This window comes from Thamnophis sirtalis, unplaced genomic scaffold (assembly GCF_051295495.1).
Source record: "Thamnophis sirtalis isolate CommonGarterSnake01/CBP01778 unplaced genomic scaffold, rThaSir2_p1.2 scaffold_2, whole genome shotgun sequence".
Classification (NCBI taxonomy): Eukaryota; Metazoa; Chordata; class Lepidosauria; order Squamata; family Natricidae; genus Thamnophis; species Thamnophis sirtalis.
The window spans coordinates 78,266,596-78,285,456 of NW_028261382.1; the positions used below are offsets into that span (position 1 = coordinate 78,266,596).

At 44.4% G+C, this 18,861-nt stretch overlaps 1 protein-coding gene across 2 annotated transcripts in view; it reads right to left on the reverse strand.

Annotated features, from left to right (window-relative positions):
- Positions 1-14,437, reverse strand: part of LOXL2 (lysyl oxidase like 2) — a 99,852-nt gene extending 85,415 nt beyond the window's left edge. For both annotated transcript variants that reach the window (XR_015695558.1, XM_087706179.1), the window contains exons 1-3: positions 14,377-14,437; positions 1,668-2,032; positions 282-457 (exon numbers count right to left, since the gene is read on the reverse strand). Coding sequence is in view for 1 of the 2 variants with exons in the window: in XM_087706179.1 (XP_087562305.1) it covers positions 282-457; positions 1,668-1,959 (468 nt within the window). In the remaining variant the exon portion in view is untranslated. The remainder of the gene's footprint in view (positions 1-281; positions 458-1,667; positions 2,033-14,376) is intronic.
- Between the last annotated feature and the right edge of the window lie 4,424 nt (positions 14,438-18,861).

An 18,861-nucleotide genomic window follows, 5' to 3' on the forward strand; every position in this document is an offset into this window, starting at 1 on the left:
TGTGGTGCACATGCCCACCAAGGACGACCGCCCCGTTGCAACTGGTACACTGGAGCCCACTACTGCCATGGATGTGTCTAGGTACTCACCAGGGCTCAAATTTCCTTTGGCGTGAGATTCAGGGTTTTTTATGCAAAAGTCAGGCAGTCCCAATAAAGGTACTGAAAAGCTTTTTACCTCAACTCCTGCAGCTGCCGGCATTAGCCAATGCCAATGAATGAATGGAGAAGATGCCAGTTTCAGCACAAGAGTAAACACTTGCTACTCCCAACTTTGCTTACCTCGATTTGATTGAGCAGAGGATCCTCAAATCTGAAGCCAGGGATCCTCTTTTCACTGCAGAGCACACTCACATCCTCGGTGTGCTTGCAGTCTGACACACCCCATCCGTTGGAGGTACATTGGGCTATCGATGACTCTCTGCCAGTGCAGTAGAGGTTGTCCAACCAGATGGTGCCTACAGAGGAAGAGGAGCAAAGGTCTCTTTTAGGAGGTCCACTCTCCACTTTGTAGAGCAGAAAGAATTTCATAAGATTGAGCTCTGCAGCCAACTATAGCAAGGTACCAGTCTCTTCGAACTCTTGACTCCTTTAGAACGAAGAAGAGAACAGGTTAACCAATGGAAAGTAGCCACACAGCTAAGCATTAGAGATTATATCTTTATGTAACACTAGCAGCTGGATACCCGGGCTTTGTGACAAAAATATGTGACCAGGCTGCGCAGGAGAAATTCGGTTCACAATCTGTTGGCTCAGTGGTGGTTGGTGATTGAAACACATAAGGGAATATCGCTCCTGCTGCCTTGAGTCCGGAAGCAGTTCTATAGGTGGAAGGCGTAGACATTTTGGTGAGGTACCAACGTTTAGTACTGTAAGGAGCCCAGACCGCTCCTCGTGAAGGAGTGGAATCTCTGCCAGTTTGAACTGAGGTAATGGAATGTGAGGCAACTGGCAGTTGGAACAGAGTTCTTTTCAGGTGGGGAGGGGGAGTAGAATGTCAGACTCCTTAGCATTAGAATGTGTTAATTACTCTATAAGAAATACTAATGATCTGGTAGTCGTTTCAAAAAATCCTTTCTTAGCAAGCACCTAGAAACCAAAAGGAACATACGTGCCAACTTTCAAGTTTGTAGGCTTTATGGTTCTGGAGATTTCATGATGTGATGAGTGAGTGGTACTTGCTTTTTATATATACAGAAGATTTGAAAAATCTTCTATATATAACTGCTGTCATTTTCCTTCTTTTTAAATGCCCCGCTTCCTCCTAATGTCAGCCTTATAAGGAAGTCCAAACAAGAAGCCCATCCAGGAGTACTAACTCCTGTTTTTATTGTGAGGATACATTAACAGAAACTTGCAAGTCTCAAAGTACATTTTCCCAGGGATGGGTTCCTGCCAGTTCTAACTTCTTCAATAGAAGAGGTTCCACAAATCTACCGTACTGTGCAATAGTGTGCACACATACAATTTTGGCACACCTTTACAAAAAGGTTCATCATCAGTGATCAACCATATCTTACCAAAATAATTTGAGTCTTTGCAAAAGGGACAAGGGAATAAACACGCCACCCTGTATTAACAGGCCCCTTTCTCTGGCTGATGCTTGCTAATAGGGATCAGAAAAACAAACAAACAAACAAGCAAACAAATCATTGTTCGGCATCTCACCTTCTCCTTTGCCATATTTGGAGCCAGGGAACCAGGATATAGCTTCCACATAGCCCAATTGCCTGCAGAACACATTGGCCGAGTGGATGGAGAAATCGTCATCACAAATGGTGCCCCATTGGTTGTTATAATAGACTTCTGCTCGCCCTTCGTTGTGCTTCCTCTTGGCTCCTGCCAACCGGACCTGAATAACAGGTTGGGAATCTTCTTGATGCTGGGCAAGGATCAGGTGGTCCAGGCACACAAAGAAGAAGAAGAAAAGGATCGAATGGTAGTTCGGGAACCTTGCCATTGAGAATGTGAAGTTCTCTTTGGAGACGAGTCTTAAGTTCAATTGAAGATCAGAAGGTTGGCTGTATGGTTTGCTGGAAGGAAAGAAATGAAGGAGGTACTTGAGAAATAAGGTAGAGGCTTAGGGGTATATCAACGTTCTACATTCTACATAGGAATGATTGTGTCTGTCATCTGCACCTATATAACAGGTCTGGCTCTGCAACCCAACAAGACAGACACAGACCTCAACAGATAATTAGAACTGCAGAAGAAACAATTGCTACCAATCTGCCTTCCATTGAGGACCTGTATATTGCACAAGTCAAAAAGAAGGCTGTGAAAATAACTACAGACCCCTCACATCCTGGACATAAATTGTTTCAACTTCTACCCTCAAAACGACACTATAGGACACTGCACACCAGAACAACTAGACACAAGAACAGTTTTCCCCCGAACGGAATCATTCTGCTAAACAACTAATTCTGCAACACTGTCAATTATTTACTAAGACTGTATTACTATTGTTCTTCTCATCCTTCCTAGTACCTATCTCTTCTCACTTATGACTACAACCATGTTGCTTGTATCTTTACAATTTATATTGTTTTACTTGTTTCCTAGTAGGATTTGATTGCTGATTAGTAACCTATGATTATCACTAAGTGTTGTATATTATGATTCTTGATGAATGTCTCTTTATGTATGCTGAGAGCTTATGCACCGAAGACAAATTCTTTGTATGTCCAATCACACTTGGGCAATAAAAAAATTCTATTCTATTCTATTCTATTCACCTTGGAGATCCAATTCAAAATGGATTTGATAGAAACCCAAATGTATTCCAAACCAAATGACAGATGAGATGGATTTGATCGTCCAGATCAGATTGGAGGCTTCCAAACTGAGTTGGAGAAGTGTAGCAAAATGATCCCTTTTCACTCATAGAATTTAATCCTTAAATGCTGTAAGCTACTTGGTTCACCCAGGAGTGATTTGGGCTGCTATATAACTTCATTTAATAAACAAAGAAACAAATAATTGCCTTCAAATCTGATGGATCTGCTAAACAGAATCCAGATTCCATAGAAGGATGGGGTGGAAATCAGAAACGATGTTTGGTAGCAACTTATGCCTGATTTTCACACGCTCCCACTGATTTTTCCATTAGAGGTAGTCCTTGACTTACAACACTTCATTTAGTGATAGTTCGAAGTTATAACAGCCCTGGAAAAAATGATCTATGCTTTTTCAAACTTAGTAAGTAACCCCATAGTCATCTGATCAAAATTGAGATGCTTGGCAACTGACTAATATTTATGATGGTTGCAGGGTCCTGGGGTCATGCGATCCCCTTTTGCGACCTTCTGACAAGCAAAGTCAATGGGGAAGCCAGATTCATTTTACAGCCCTGTTACTAACCTAGCAACTGCAGTGATTCACTTAACAACTCTGGCACAAAAGGTCGTAAAAGGGGGCAAAACTCACTTAGCAACTGTCTCGCTTAGCAACAGAAATTTTGGGCTCAATTGTGGTCGTAAGTCGAGGATGATCTATATTGCCATTATTTGCCATTACCAACTTTTGCAGCAAGTAATGACAAACCAACAGCTATGGCCCAGAAACTGTGGGTCTTATACAGCATTGGTTTTATGGCTCAAGGAACACATTGAACTGCTAGATTTATCTAGCAATAGGATTCTGTATCGCTTCACAGTGCTTTATAGCTCGCTCTAAACGGTTTACAGAGTCAGCATATTTCCCTCAACAATCTGGGTCCTTATTTTACTGATCTTGGAAGGATAGAAGGCTGAGTCAACCTGAGATAGATATTTAGATAGATAGATGATAGATAGATAGATAGATAGATAGATAGATAGATGATAGATGGATGGATGGATGGATGGATGGATGGATGGATGGATGGATGGATGATAGGTAGGTAGGTAGGTAGGTAGGTAGGTAGGTAGGTAGGTAGGTAGATAGATAGATAGATAGATAGATAGATAGATAGATAGATAGATAGATAGATAGATGATAGAAAGAAAAATAGACAGGAGAGAGAGGGGGGGAGGGAGGGAGAGGGAGAGGGAGGGAGAGGGAGGGAGGAAGCGCAATAGTAATAGCACATAGACTTCTATATCGCTTCACAGTGCTTTACAGCCCTCTCTAAGTGGTTTACAGAGGCAGCATATTTTCCCCAATAATCTGGGTCCTCATTTCACTGACTTTGGAAGAATGGAAGGCTGAGTCAAATTGAGCCGGTCAGAATCGAACTGCTGGTTATGGGTAGAGTTAGCTGCAATACTGCATTTTAACCACTGTGCCACCATGGCTCAAATGCAATTCATCTTAGAAAGAAATACTATCTTTTCATCCGCTGGATGAAATGCAGAATAATTTCTTCTACCTTCCCTATCCGAGAAAGAGATACAAAAATGCAGCCTCTGCATGTTTATTTTTATGCTAAATCCGGCATGAGCTTTGGCTGTGTCAGGCATGGCAGATTGCTGAGAGAATTATTTTGAGAAATTGGAAGAGTATTCCTATTCTGGACATTAAGGATGACCTTTGGGAGATGGGTCATTTATCCATTTCTGAAAAGGCATTTTTTCCCTCCTAATCAAAAAATGATGGCACATGTTTCCTTTTGGCCCATTCAACATAAAGGTAAAGGTTTTTCCGCACATGCGTGCTAATCGTTCCCATCTTCAAAGACAAACCAGAAAGTCCAGTTGCCTCTTGAAAAAGCAACTTTGGGACAACCATGACGTGGATGACGGAGAATTTCCATACACAGAAAGCTGTTATTGTTTTTCCATGCATTTGTTTTGCATTGTTTTGTATTATATTCTTTTAAGTTGTTACATGTTGAACACTATCCAAAGTTGGGATGAAACTAGACAGCCTTAAAGTAAAGATAAAGGTAAAGGTTCCCCTTGCACATATGTGCTAGTCATTCCCGACTCTAGGGGGCGGTGCTCATCTCCGTTTCTAAGCCGAAGAGCCGGTGCTGCCTGAAGATGTCTCTGTGGTCATGTGGCCAGCATGACTAAATGCTGAATGCACATGGAACGCTGTTACCTTCCACCAAAGGTGGTCCCTACTTTTCTACTAGCATTTTTTATGCTAGTTTCGAACTGCTACATTGGCAGAAGCTGGGACAAGTAACGGGAGCTCACTCTGTTACATGGCACTAGGGATTTGAATCGCCAAACTGCCAAACTTCTGATCAACAAGCTCAGAGTCTTAGCCACTGAGCCTTAACCATTCAACATGCAATAAGACTGAGTGGCTGTTATGTTTCCCTCCCAAAAATTTGGTCAATATCCCATCACTCAGGCTGGGGGGTGAAAATCTACGCCCCTCAGACAGGGCTCACAACTTGGGGGTCCTCCTGGATCCACAGCTGACCTTAAAACACCATTTGTCGGCTGTGACCAGGGGGCATTTGCCCAGGTTCGCCTGGTGCACCAGTTGCATCCCTACCTGGACCGGGAGGCGCTCGCAACAGTCACTCACGCCCTCGTGACCTCAAGACTGGACTACTGCAATGCGCTCTACATGGGGCAGCCCTTGAAGAGTATTTGGAGACTTCAACTCGTCCAGAACGCAGCCGCACGAGCGATTGTGGGTGCACCTCGGTACACCCACGTTACACCTATCCTCCGCAAGCTGTACTGGTTACCGATCAGTCTCCGGATACGCTTCAAGGTGCTAGTCATAACTTATAAAGCCCTTCATGGTATTGGATCTGGGTACTTGAGAGACCGCCTGCTGCCAATTACCTCCCACAGACCCATTAGATCTCACAGGGTTGGCCTCCTCCGGGTTCCATCTACCAGCCAATGCCATCTGGCTACTACCCGGGGGAGGGCCTTCTCTGTGGCAGCTCCGGCCCTCTGGAATGAACTCCCCGCAGGGATTCGGACCCTCACCTTTCTCCAGGCCTTCCGAAAAGCCGTTAAAACCTGGCTTTGCCGGCAGGCCTGGGGGTGATGAGTTCCTTCCCCTCTCGACTTGTATGGTTGTGCGACTCTTGCTTATTTTAATTATTTGTATTTCGTTTTTATGTTCCCCTTTTCCCCTTTTGAATTGTTCGCCGCCCTGAGTCCTCCCGGAGAAGGGCGGCATATAAATAATAAAATTCAATTCAATTCAATAAGCCAAAAACTGTTATTGCACCTGACTGGGAGGCGAGATAGCTGTGAGAAGGGCATATTGGCTGCTGTCCCTTTTTAACCTCTGGTCTCTCTGCAAACTTCTTTAACCGGTGTCTGGAACTCTTTGGTCATTTTTGTCTGTTTTCCTGTGAGTCATGCTTTCTATAGAAGAAGAGTGAAATGCCAGATCTTGTACAGGGAGAATAACCCAGGCTCTGTTTATGGTAAAGATTTCCCCTTCTCCAAATACAAACCCACCCACCCCCTGTCACAATGCATATTTCTATTACTGCACGTCTGGTTTTTTAACTATCCTTAATGCAAACAAAAGACTCGGCAGAATCTGCTCTCTGCTTCCCCTTGTCCAGAAAGCAGTTTAGCAGACGGTTCTTTCTAGACCCTCAAGCCCAGCCAACAAGTTGATTGATGTTTGAGACTGGCTGTCAAAACCGCATAGCTCCTTTCCCTAATTCAGCGGGGAAGCGTTTAAGGCGAGAGAATCAAAACTGCGAGTTAAACTCCACCAATCCCTTGTGTCACTCTCCGTGCAAGCTGCACATGCAGCAGTCTGGAAAGCCACGTGTGGGGAACGGCCTCCATGGGAAGGGAAGCCAAGAAGCAGTGCAAGAAGCCCACCACTTCTAATTTCCTAGAACAGCATAACTTTTCCTGGCCTTGTCAGTGGGCAACACAGAGGGACGGATGTATTCTGCGCACAAACGCACTTCCAGGAAAGACAAGTCTCCCAAACCGAGCATTGGTTGTGACGCGGATGGGGGAGAGGGGAGAGAGGGTCACACAGGGAAAGGAAGAAAGTCTAATTTCTTTGGCTAAGCATTACTTTATTTAGATTTTATTCTCATGGTCAATTCCTTTTAAATTAATCAACAGTCATAAGAGCAAGAATGGCCAACCTTAAATAATAGCTTTCTCTCTACCACTAATTGTAGGTGCTCCATCACTGGAGGTTGTCAAGAAGAGAACTGGATAGCCATCTGTCTGGAATTGGTTTTCTGCTTAATCAGGGGACTGGACTAGAAGATCTCCAAGGTCCCTTCCAACTCTGTTATTCTGTATACTTTTTAAAAAAGGCATTCCACTAGGAATGTCCATCCAAAGAAAACTAAACCTGAGTAAGCATTTTAGCCCTGTGTACCTCATCTCTCAGAAAAGTAAAGGAACATTTGCCATAATAGATATAGGGCCAAGAGGTTTCCACAAATGCATTTAACAAATCCACTTTGTTTTTTGTTATCATAGAAACAGGAGTACATGCTGGAAATCCATTAGAATAGATCTTCTCCCTCTGCTTCTGGAGATGATTAATCCAGCATAATAGCTATTCAAGTTGACATGGAAAAAAAAGTTTAGGTCTTCACAATGATTGTCCCGGTAAACACCAACCCAATAAATCCAGTCCCCTTTACTGAGCCAACATTTTATCCATAATGAAAAAGCTGAGTGTAGAAATGTAATTTAAGCGGAGAATATGTCATAACATCACAGACCAGATTTCACTCCTGGCTCCCGCAACTAGGACTGGATTTTTCATAAATAGCATTGGACAGCGTGGCAAGATTGTCTTTTCCTAATCCAAAGAGCAACATAGCAATTTTAAGCCTAGGTGCTATCTGCACAGATAAACAGCAACCTCCTCTCTTTTTGTTAAAATAATTTCAAAAGCGTTTTTTAAAAAAAATCCTCATCATGTCTTTCTTTGGGATTGAAAGACATCAAAGCAACAAATCATGCAAGAGCAAGGAATGTTTTAAAAACACGTTAAGGCAAAAAAACCATGAAGACCATTGTTGGAATCCTGAAAAGTCTGGTTGAACTACCCGGAACATAGGAAGTTGGATCATACTCCAAATAATACAGTAATATTAATACAAATGGTGCCAAATCCATTGAGGGGTGAGGCAAATCCCCCCTCATAATGAAAAAGAGAAGATGAACTCTTCCCCCATGGTGGGAAAATTGCCTAATAAAGAATAAGGAGTGAGGAGGTTATTTCTAGCCACTGGATGTGACTCCTCCATCTGCTTGGAAGGGATTATTTGATCATCCTTCTTATAGCCGCCATATGGAAAACCCATATGGAATTTGGGGGGAGAGCTCTATTTAGCCTAAGATGGACATTTTTGGTTACTGTTGTTTCCTAATGATGCACATCAAGAGAGGAAGTTTAAACCACTTGGCTTGATTTGTTGACATATGTTGGAATGGAATTGAATCTAAGCTATTCCTGGAGAAGTCTTGGGAGTCCAACTCAACAAATGGTTCTCTATCTGATATACTTACAGGAAATTATCCTTGGAATCTAGTAAAGACAACAATCCAAAGGCTATACAGTCATGGGATCAATAGAATATCTGAAACTTTGGACAACTAGATTTTGTAGATAAGGGGGAAGCTTTCAGATGCCATCGTGTATTATTTCTCTTACACCAAAAAGTGCTCTGTTATTCTAGCTCTGCCAAGAACAACTACTGTTTCTTTAGTCGAGTGACGAGTCTTATCTGGATGGCATTGCTGATGATCATCCCAAAGCTTCCATAGCAGTATATAAGCAATCTGGAATGATTTAGAAAAGTAGCCAGGGTCAAAGCAATAAATGGTTACTAACAAAGGAGAATATTGAGTAAATGCTTAGATAGGAGAGCATCAACACTAGGAAAAGTGTGAAATAAATCTATATTTCAGAATGAAATCAAAGGCTCAGAATGAAATCAATGGCTAACAAAGGACATGTTCATGAAAAGCCAAGAGTAAGGCTCGATTTGAAGGAGACAGTGTTTTAATTGCAAAAATGGACACACACACATCCATACACACTCGATTTATAGAATGACAAGAAGGGCCCTGGGTCCAACAATAAAACCAACTTTTAGTACCATTCAGGTTACTGAGCCCTCCTGGCTGAGAGTATTGAGCATCTAAGTGTGTTGAAAGCACTATAATAAGATAGAATAACAGAGTTGGAAGAGATCTTGGAGGTCTTCTAGTCCAACCCCCTGCTCAAGGAAGAAGCTCTATACCATTTCAGACCAATGCTTGTCCAGGCTCTTCTTAGAAACATCCAGTGTTGCAGCACCCACAGCGTCTGGAGGCAAGCGGTTCCACTGATTAAGGTAGTCCAGACAAGAAGCACAAACTAGCTTTCATTTGGTCAGCTGCATCTTGCAAGATTGAAAGTATATCCTCTTCTCTGACTCTCCTTAAAACTAAGGAGAATTCATTCTGAAGTGCTTTCCATACCTTCCCGCCTTCTAAGGCAGAGCTGTCAAAGTCAAGCGCGGCTTAGATCTGATGCGCAGGAGGGGCTGGCCTGGGAATATCAAAGCAGAATATCTGTGCCAGCCAAAATGGCCCGTTTTCTGCATCTATGGCCTCCTGCAGCACTCTGCTGGTTAAAAATACCTCTGCGTTTGTCAAACACCCTGTGTCCTGACCTAGGCTCCCCCAAACCACGAAGCAGACTCCTTGTCCCGACAAAACTGCTTTTTATTAAGTTACTGTGAATTCCTCTCATTCTCACTGAGCAAAGTCTTTCAAGGGTGGATTTACAGTCACAGACCTTATCTTGCTTGGAGAGTTGCCAGGCCAATATCTTCAAAACTCAACACTATACAAGAAAGTAGTTGGTAAGGTGTCTCAGAGAGTCACGAACCAATTAAGCAAACTAATTGTCTCCTGCAAACTCCACTCCCCTTTCGCTCCTCTTTATTCCCTGTGGGAGGGGCCATCCACCATCCACCTGTGCCTTTACTCCTGAGTCAGCCCTTGTTCCTTAGCTGTTCCCTTCTCCTGTCAGCTCTGCACATGTACACACAAGTTCTTCTGCCCCACTGATGTCCAACTCCAAAAGCAGCCGATAATTGTCAGACGGCCCTGGCCCCCTCTCTGCCTCCGACACAGAGCCCTCATTGGAGCCTTCCCCAGACTCCAGGACTGGCTCTTGTTCCTCCCCAACCTCCTCACTGCCCGAATCTGCTGCCAGATCTGCTGGCCACTGGTGGGCCACACCACCACCATGACCATGACTGTATCAAACGCCCACCATGGCCACCCTACCACTGTCCCTGGCCCTCCGAGGTCAAACACAACCCCTGATGGGGCCCTCAATGAAATATAGTTTGACACTCCTGTTCTAAGGTATCTTTTAAACGCCAGATGCCCTGTCCGCAGCTCTCCTTCTTGTCTGCTGATGTCCTTTTCACATGCCCTACTCCAATACTGTAGGGCATGTGTTGAAGTTTTATGCTATAGATTGCAAAAGTCCACAAGATGTTTTCCTGCCCTTAATTTCATTAGTTGTTGGGATTCTTGCAAGATTTCAGGCAGAATGAAAAACCAGCCTCTTGCAAGGTTTGGCTACCTCTCAGAATTCCAGCCAACCAGCAATCAAATGGCCAGGTGCCAAGTTCTTCCTCTCCTTTAGTAAAATCTACTTTTCTGACAGTGAGAACAATCAACCAGTGGAACAGAAATTGCCTCCAGAAGTTGTGGGAGCTTCATCACTGGAGGCTTTCAAGAAGAGATTGGACTGCCATTTGTCAGAAATGGTGTAGGGTCTCCTGCTTGAGTGAGGGGTTGGACTAGATGACCTACAAGATCCCTTCCTAATCTGTTAATCTAATGTAATCTACTATTTCCATGCTCAGTCTGCTCCAATTTATAGGTAACCCTCGAATTACGACCATGATTGGGATGGAACTTCCATCGCCAAGCAGTGTGGTTGTTGTTGAGGTGTTGCCCACTTTCACAACCTTTTCCCACTGTGGTTGTTAAGCAAATCACACGGTCGCTAAGCACATCCAGCTTTCCTCTCCCATCGATTTTGCTTGTTGGAAACCAGCTGGGAAAGTTGCAAATGGCAATTACATGACCCAGAGGTTTTGCAAGCGTCCTAAATACATTGCCAGGCACCCAAATTCCAATCGCCTGACCACAGGGATGCTATGACAGTCGTAATGCAAGGATTGGTCCCAAGTCCCTTTTTTTTTGGTAGTGTTGCATTTCAGTCAGGGAAAAAATAGTTGTAAGTTGAGGACTACTTGTAATTACAGTGAGAGGTTGCACAGTGGCTGCATTTTTCTCATCGCTAAGTTAGTGGTTTCCAGATGTTATTGCTCTGGCAACTGTGCGGAGAATTGAACCGATAAGATTACCTAACCTGCCAATCAACTGCCTGCAAATAGAATAGCAAAGCTCCGAGATCACCAAGACCCCACATATTCTCCCCCCGAGTTCCATTCCCCAAATAAAATTATGAAAAGAAGAGACTCGGCTGTTCTTTTTATTTTAAATAAACCTTTCAGTCCATTCCATATATTTATTTCTGAATTGTTCACTGGAAAACTGTGTTCGCCATCTGGGAAAGTGGAGAGCAAAATTTCAGACAAAAAAATATAACCCCAACCCTCCCTAAACAGTGACTAGCTTCTCGCCACTAAACTAAGCGTAACTCCTGTTTAATAGGCAGAACTGCAGTATTCATGCACCATATTATAAATCATATTACTTCATGAGATGTCCTGGACTCTCACAATACACTAAACCAGGGATCACCAACCCTTTGGACCCCAGGGACCACTAAATTCATAGTTTTAAATCCCACGGACCACTAACATGAATTTTTCAAAAGATAAATAATGTTTAGTGCAATATAAAAAATGCAAATATTTTTTCTTTGGACCACCAAAATTTTCTCACGGACCACCAGTGGTCCACAAAACACCAGTTGGTGACCACTGCACTAAACCACAAACTACCTAACCTTCTTTTAGGCGAATCTTTCTACAAATTCACAGATTGAGTTTCCTCCATTCCAAACAATTTTCATGTATGTCTATTTACAAGTAATTCTTGGCTAGTACATCGAGGTTTACTAAATCCCGGGTAAATGGAGATAGGGTTTCAGCTAAAACAGTTAGCATTTTCATCACCTGCCATCCCTCTAAGCTGTGAAATGCCTTTTCTCCTATAGATCTAAGAACCTTGCAAGATAGACTATTGCTCTACCGCTAATTTCTTTGATGTCAAGGTTCAAAGCAACGATTACGTGGCATCGAATATCCCTAATCCAGCATTACTGCCATGTGGATTAGAACATCTGGGCTCCAGTGTGTGCTAGACGGATTCTGAACTTTGGCTTTCCAAATTGAAGTGGATGGTAAGGAAGACAGATGCCAACTATATCTTGGCTCAAGTTGTCTGCAAGAGCAACTGTTTCCTTCCCTCTCAATGCACACAAATATACTGACCCATTTTTAGCAGCAGACACAGATTGGACTCATAGAATCATAGGGCTGGGAAGGACCTTGGAGGTCTTCTATTCCAATCCCCTGCCCAAATCAGGAAGCTTATACCACCCAGGACAAATGGTTGTCCAATCTTTTCTTGAAAACTTCCAATAATGAAATACCCACAACAACAGGAGGCAAACTGTTCCATTGCTCTTCATTTCATGCTACCCTCTAATCTTTTCGCTCCAGGCCCTTTGATAAGTTAAAATATTGCCTGCTTGTTCATTTTTCTTATGGCCATGGAATCACATTTGTTTTTCCCATTAATATTTCCTTTGCCCTCAAAAAAAAATTCAAGGGAACTTGATAGGTAGGTAGGTAGGTAGGTAGGTAGGTAGGTAGGCAGGCAGGCAGGCAAGCAGGCAGGCAGGCAGGCAGGCAGGCAGGCAGGCAGGCAGGCAGGCAGGCAGGCAGGCAGGCAGGCAGGCAGGCAGGCAGGCAGGCATTGGTCTTTCTTTCCATCCCAGATCTATCTATTCCTGGAGCTGGACTATTAAATTGAACAGATTATTTAATGGCTCTAATGGAAGGATAACTTTCTCCACCTCTTCCAAAACCCCACAAATAGACCTAGGCACATGGAACCATACAGGAGGACCCCAGGAAGTTTTAAAGTAGATAAAGAGAATCTAGAAGTGCTGTTGATTCACAGCTGAACGTGGATTAATGAGGGGAGTGAGGAGGAGAAGGAAAGATCAAAGGTGATCTTTCCGATCCTCGTTCCTCTAAATCAGAGGTCTTCAAACTTGGCAACTTTAAGACTTGTGGATTTCAACTCCCAGAATTCTCCAGCCAGCATAAAGTTGCCAAGTTTGGGGACCTCCTATTCTACATCCTGAAAATCAAGTAACCAAGAAACCCACAAACTACTTGAAACTAAACCAGACAAGGACCTTCTCTCTCAGCATCCTCTATCCCAGTGTTTTTCAACCTTGGCAACTTGAAGATGTCTGGACTTCAACTCCCAGAATTCCCCAGCCAGCGAATGCTGGCTGGGGAATTCTGGGAGTTGAAGTCCAGACATCTTCAAGTTGCCAAGGTTGAAAAACACTGCTCTATCCCACCCTTCCCCAACACAGGGATTTCTAGTCTGTCTGTTGGACTCTACTTCTCGTCATCTTCCGGTCCTATCGTCCGTCTGTCCATCCCCATTTCTGTCTACTGTCATGAAAGAACTTTCCAAAGTTTTAAGCAAAACTTTTTCAGTCCAGCCCCACATGAGATTGCAGCGGGAGTTCAACCCAGGACTTGAGCTCTTCAGAGGCTGGGCAAGCCCACTGCTGAGCTATGAGTCCTGTATGCTCGTCTCTGTTAGTTTGGGGGGGGGGGCAGCACAGAAAGGGGGCAAAAAACCCTGGAAGGGAGGGAGAGAAAAAACCAGGAGAAAGAAGAAACGAAAAGAAGGACATCAATTGTAAGCATCAACCCAATTTTACACACACACACTCCTCCCTCCCTCCCTCCCTCCCTCCCTCCCTCTCTTTCTCTCTGTGTGTGTCTCTCTCTCTTTCTGTGTGTGTGTTTGTGTGTGTGTGTCTGTTTCTCGATCTGTGTGTGTGTGTCTGTCTGTCTGTCTCTGTCTCTCTCTGTGTGTCTCTGTCTCTAGCTCTCTCTCTCTCCCTCCCTCTCTCTCTCTCTCCCTCCCTCCCTCTCTCTCTCTCTCTGTCTTTCTGTCTCTTTCTCTCTGTGTGTGTGTCTCTGTCTCTGTCTCTCTCTGTCTCTCTCTTTCTTTCTCCTTCCCTCTCTCTCTCTCTCTCTGTGTGTGTGTGTGTGCCTGTGTGTGTGTGTGTGTGTCTGTCTGTCTCTCTCTGTCTCTCTGTCTCTCTCTGTCTCTCTCTTTCTCTCTCCTTCCCTCTCTCTCTCTCTCTGTACCTCTGTCTCTCTCTGTGTGTGTGTCTGTCTCTTTCTCTCTCTCTCTCTGTCCGAATCGTTCTGTCTTTTTTAGCGCAATCGCTCCTGCCTTACCTATCGTGGTTCGGAGCTTTGAGGAAAGCAATTCGCTGGCCGACAGCGCTTCTCCTTGACCGAGTCTGGGAAGAGAAGTCTGGTTTAGCATATTTCACAGGACATCTCCTCCCAAACCCCTCCCAGGGCCCACCCCCTCCGCACTCAGCCGCCGAGGCTGAAATGGGCGAGATATTCCCAATTTATTTATTTATTTTTCGTTTTGTAATCTGATACTATTTTTGTGGATACCCAGAGCCTTCCTGCTCAGAAGCATGGAGAGAAGGCAGTCAGCCAAGGGGAGGGGAGAGGGGTCGCAAACAACTTTCCATGGGACTTGGATTATAAACAGAAAAATCTGCTTTTTTTTCTGTTGCTTTGGATGGACAATATTTGCAGTTTTCTCCTCAGGAGAAGGCATAGCTCTGTCCTTTTTAATTGGAATCCATCTAAACCAGTGTTTGAGGGATCCTTTATTTGGTTTATTTTTTATTCATTTAATTTGTCACTCATGTACAAGATAACAGGAGTAAGAATAAACACGAATAAGAACACGGGAAATGGGTATGAATAAATGGGGATAGTAGGACAGGGACTTAGGCACAATGATGCGCTTCTGGCAGATGTTTCATTACCCAAACTAGGTAATATCCTCAAGCACAAAGAGCACCAAGGACCATTTCAACCCTGAGCTACAAATATCCACCTTTATTGAAATCAGTTTTTTTGTCTCAAAGTGTGGTCTGAAGATTCCTGGGGAGGGGGGGGGAATCCCCCAAGACCCTTCTGTGAAATCAAAACTGTTTGCCAGCCTATGCTGGTGGGAAAAAATAGCACAATGTTAAAATCCCATCGAAGAATTGTGAGAAGGGTTGGTGGCAATTTTAATTTTAATATAGATTTACAGATTAACAGAGTTGGAAGGGACCTTGTAGTCCAACCCACTGTCCAGGCAGGAGACCCATCACCATTTCTGACAGATGGCAGTCCAGTCTCTTCTTGAAAGCTTCTAGTGATGAAGCCCCCACAACTTTTGAAGGCAACTTCTGTTCCATTGGTTGATTGTTCTCACTGTCAGAAAGTTCCTCCTTGTTTCTAGGTTGAATCTCTCCTTGATAGGTTTCCATCCATTATTCCTTGTCTGGCCTTCAGGTGCTTTGGAGACTAGCTTGACCCCTTCCTCTCTGTGGCAGCCCCTCAAATATTGGAAGACTGCTATCATGTCTCCCCTGGTCTTTCTCTTCACTAGACTAGCCAGGCCCAGTTCCTGTAACCATTCATTGTTTGTTTTAGCCTCCAATGTCAATATCACCCAAAGAGCAGGGTCTTTTGGGGTCCTTCATAATTTTTAAAAGTGGGAAGGCTTCCTGAGGAGAAAATAAAATTAAGAAATGCTGTGGTACAATATTGGACTATAACTCCTGTCGATTCTGGTCCAGGCTGGTGAAGCAGTTAGGAGTTACAGCCCAGCACGCCTGGAGACCCAAAGACGCAGAGAGGGGCCAGTGGACCCTAAAGTTAAGGTGTTTTGGAAATCTCAGGGATGTGCATTTAGTTAATTTCTTTCTTCCCGCCGATTTTCAGCATTCCTGCGATATGGATCTCATTCTTCTCTTCACTGAAGGGAAGCAGAAGAAGATGGTTATATTCACATAATATAAATATCGGTGGAGGTTCTCCATCATCCAGGTCATGGTTGTCCCAAAGGTGCTTTTTCAAGAGGCAACTGGACTTTCTTGATATTTCTTTGAAAACGTTTTGCTTCTCCTCCAAGAAGCTTCATCTCCATTTCTTAAGCCGGAATTGTCTGAGGAGATGTTTCCATGGTCATATGGACAGCATGACATCATACCATTGTTTGGAGACATTTCCACAGGCAGGTGGCCAGCATAACATGCAGCAGCACAGACCATATGACAAAACATGGAACACGGTTGCCTTCCCACATGCCTATATATTTGGTACTTGTTCATCAACTTGCATTTACATGCTTTCAAATGTAAGGTTGGCAGGAGCTGATACGAGTGACAGGAACTCTCTCCATCTCGTGGCACTCAGTTCTTGAACTGCCAAGCTGTAAACCTTCAATGGTGTAAGACTCAGCATCTTAATCGCTGCATCACCACATCCTGATAGACCCATTCATAAAAACATAGCCCAGTGGGCAAAAGAGGGTCATAATCTTCCAAACACCATTTGGTGGTGAATAATTTAACAGGTGACCCATTTGTTTCAGCTACAGCCTAGTGGGAAAAAGCCCATAGGGCAGGGTGTCAAACTCAAGGCCCAGGAACCGGAGCAGGCCCGCGGGATGCTTAGATTTGGCCCACAAGGCTACCCTGGAAATAGCAAAGGACCGGCCCGCGGTGCCTCTGCCAGTGAAGACGGAGCTCGTTAGGCTGCATGCAGCCCTCCCAGGCTCTGTTTTCACTGTCAGAGGATTGCAGGAGGCCATCGCAGTTGAAAACGGAGCTCAGGAGCCTGTTTTCACTGGCAGAATGCTCGGGCCACCACAGCCTCCCTGACTCAAGTGACGTCATGCTGGCCATGCACACCCCGGTCCATCGAGGTCAAGGAGAACCGCGATGCGGCCCTCAATGAAATCGAGTTTGACACCCCTGCCATAGGAAGAGTGCCTTTGAGCAAACTTCACCTTGGTTGCCAAGCGGTGAATGTTGGCTGCAGGATGGAATCAGAGAAGAGCAGTCAAAAAAACTCCGCTCAGGCATGCTAGGTAAGATGGCAGGTCAGCTAAGGATAAGGCACCCAAATCCTTGCCAACAGGATTCCTTGTTTTCTGGGTTCAATGAATGATTCTCATAGAAATGAAGTGCCCGAGGGGAAGTTGCCAATCTCATCATAAGCAGCTCCTTTTTCAAGACACAGAGACCAATGCAAAACCCCGGGAAATTCTAAAACTGCCCCTTTTTTCTACCACTAACAACCAATCCCAGAGATTCAACCCTCTTGGGAATCCCACAGATCTTTCTGATGTTACATTCCAACCTCCTATCTGAAAAGAAAATGGGGGAGAAATCAGATCTGAAGACTGGAGGTAGGTGGAGGGGGAAAGCATATTTTACAACCCATGTCCAGATCATGTTTGAAGGAGGTCAGTGATGGCTAAGCTTTTTGTCATTGCACGCCGAAAGCACACTCGACTCCCCTTGTACACCCTGCACACCCAGCGCATGTTTGCATGAGCCCCCCATGTGACCCCATCACCCTGCGCATGCGACCTTCCCCCACGCCCCATTTTGGGCTTAGCAGGCCTCCCTGCAGCCTCTTGGGATCAAAAACAGGCCGTTAACCCTAACCCCCTGCCACGCTCTCCAAGACACCCACGTATGTGCGCATGACTCTTCACTTATGCGCTCGCATCTCCTGCATGCAGCCTCCGCCCCCCTCTCCCGTGCACATGTTGGCTGGTGGGAGGTGCACGCACATGAGCTGTAGAGCTGAGCTGGGGCGACAGCTCGGGTGCCCGCAAAGAGGGCTCCGCAGGCCACCTGTGTCACACGTGTCACGGGAAGATGTCGTGGAAGCCTTTCCAAAAAGAGCTTCCGAGCACCCTTTAAAATGACTTCTTAGTTGTGGCAGAGTTCACGAGAAGTCGGAAGCTTGCAACTATTTAAGAAGAAAGCAAGCAGATGTGAAAATCTGTGTTGGGAGGTTTTGTGGACCTCTTATGAAAGTTCGTTCTGAGGAGAGTCGTTTCAGCTCGGTGGCAGAATTTATTCTGTTCAGGAGTTTAATTTCCCTTTAATCCTGGGAATATCCTATTAAAGTAATCACGATAAACCATCTTTTTTTCTGACAGAGATATGAGGTAGACCTCGACTAACAACAGTTTGCTTAGTGACTGTTTGAAGTTAGAGGAGATATGATAGCGTGTTCCAATATCTCAGGGGTTGCCACAAAGAAGAGGGAGTCAAGCTATTCTCCAGGGCACCTGAGGGCACAATGGGTGGAAACTAATCGAGGAGAGAAGCAACTTATAACTGAGGAAAAATTTCCTGACAGTTAGAACAATGAATCAGTGGAACAACTTGCCTCCAGAAGTTGTGAATGCCCCAACACTGGAAGTCTTTAAGAAGATGTTGGATAGACATTTGTCTGAAGTGATGTAGAGTTTCCTGCCTAGGCAGGGGGGTTGGACAAGAAGATCTCCAAGGTCCTTCCAACTCTGTTATTCTATATTCTAAGTTACAACGGCACTGGAAAAAGTGACTTACAAATATTTTTCACACTTCTGACTGTTGCAATATCCCCATGGTGACGTGATTTACATTCGGATGTTTAACAACTGAGTCATATTTGCAACAGTTGCAGTGTCCTGGGGTTCTGTGATCCCCAGTTGCTACCTTCTGACTAGTAAAGTCAATGGGGAAACCAGGTGTTACTTAAGAACATTTGATACTAATTTAAAAACTGCAATGATTCATTTAACCACGGTGGCAAGAGAAGTCTTAAAATGGGGCAAAACTCACTTAACCAATTTCTTAC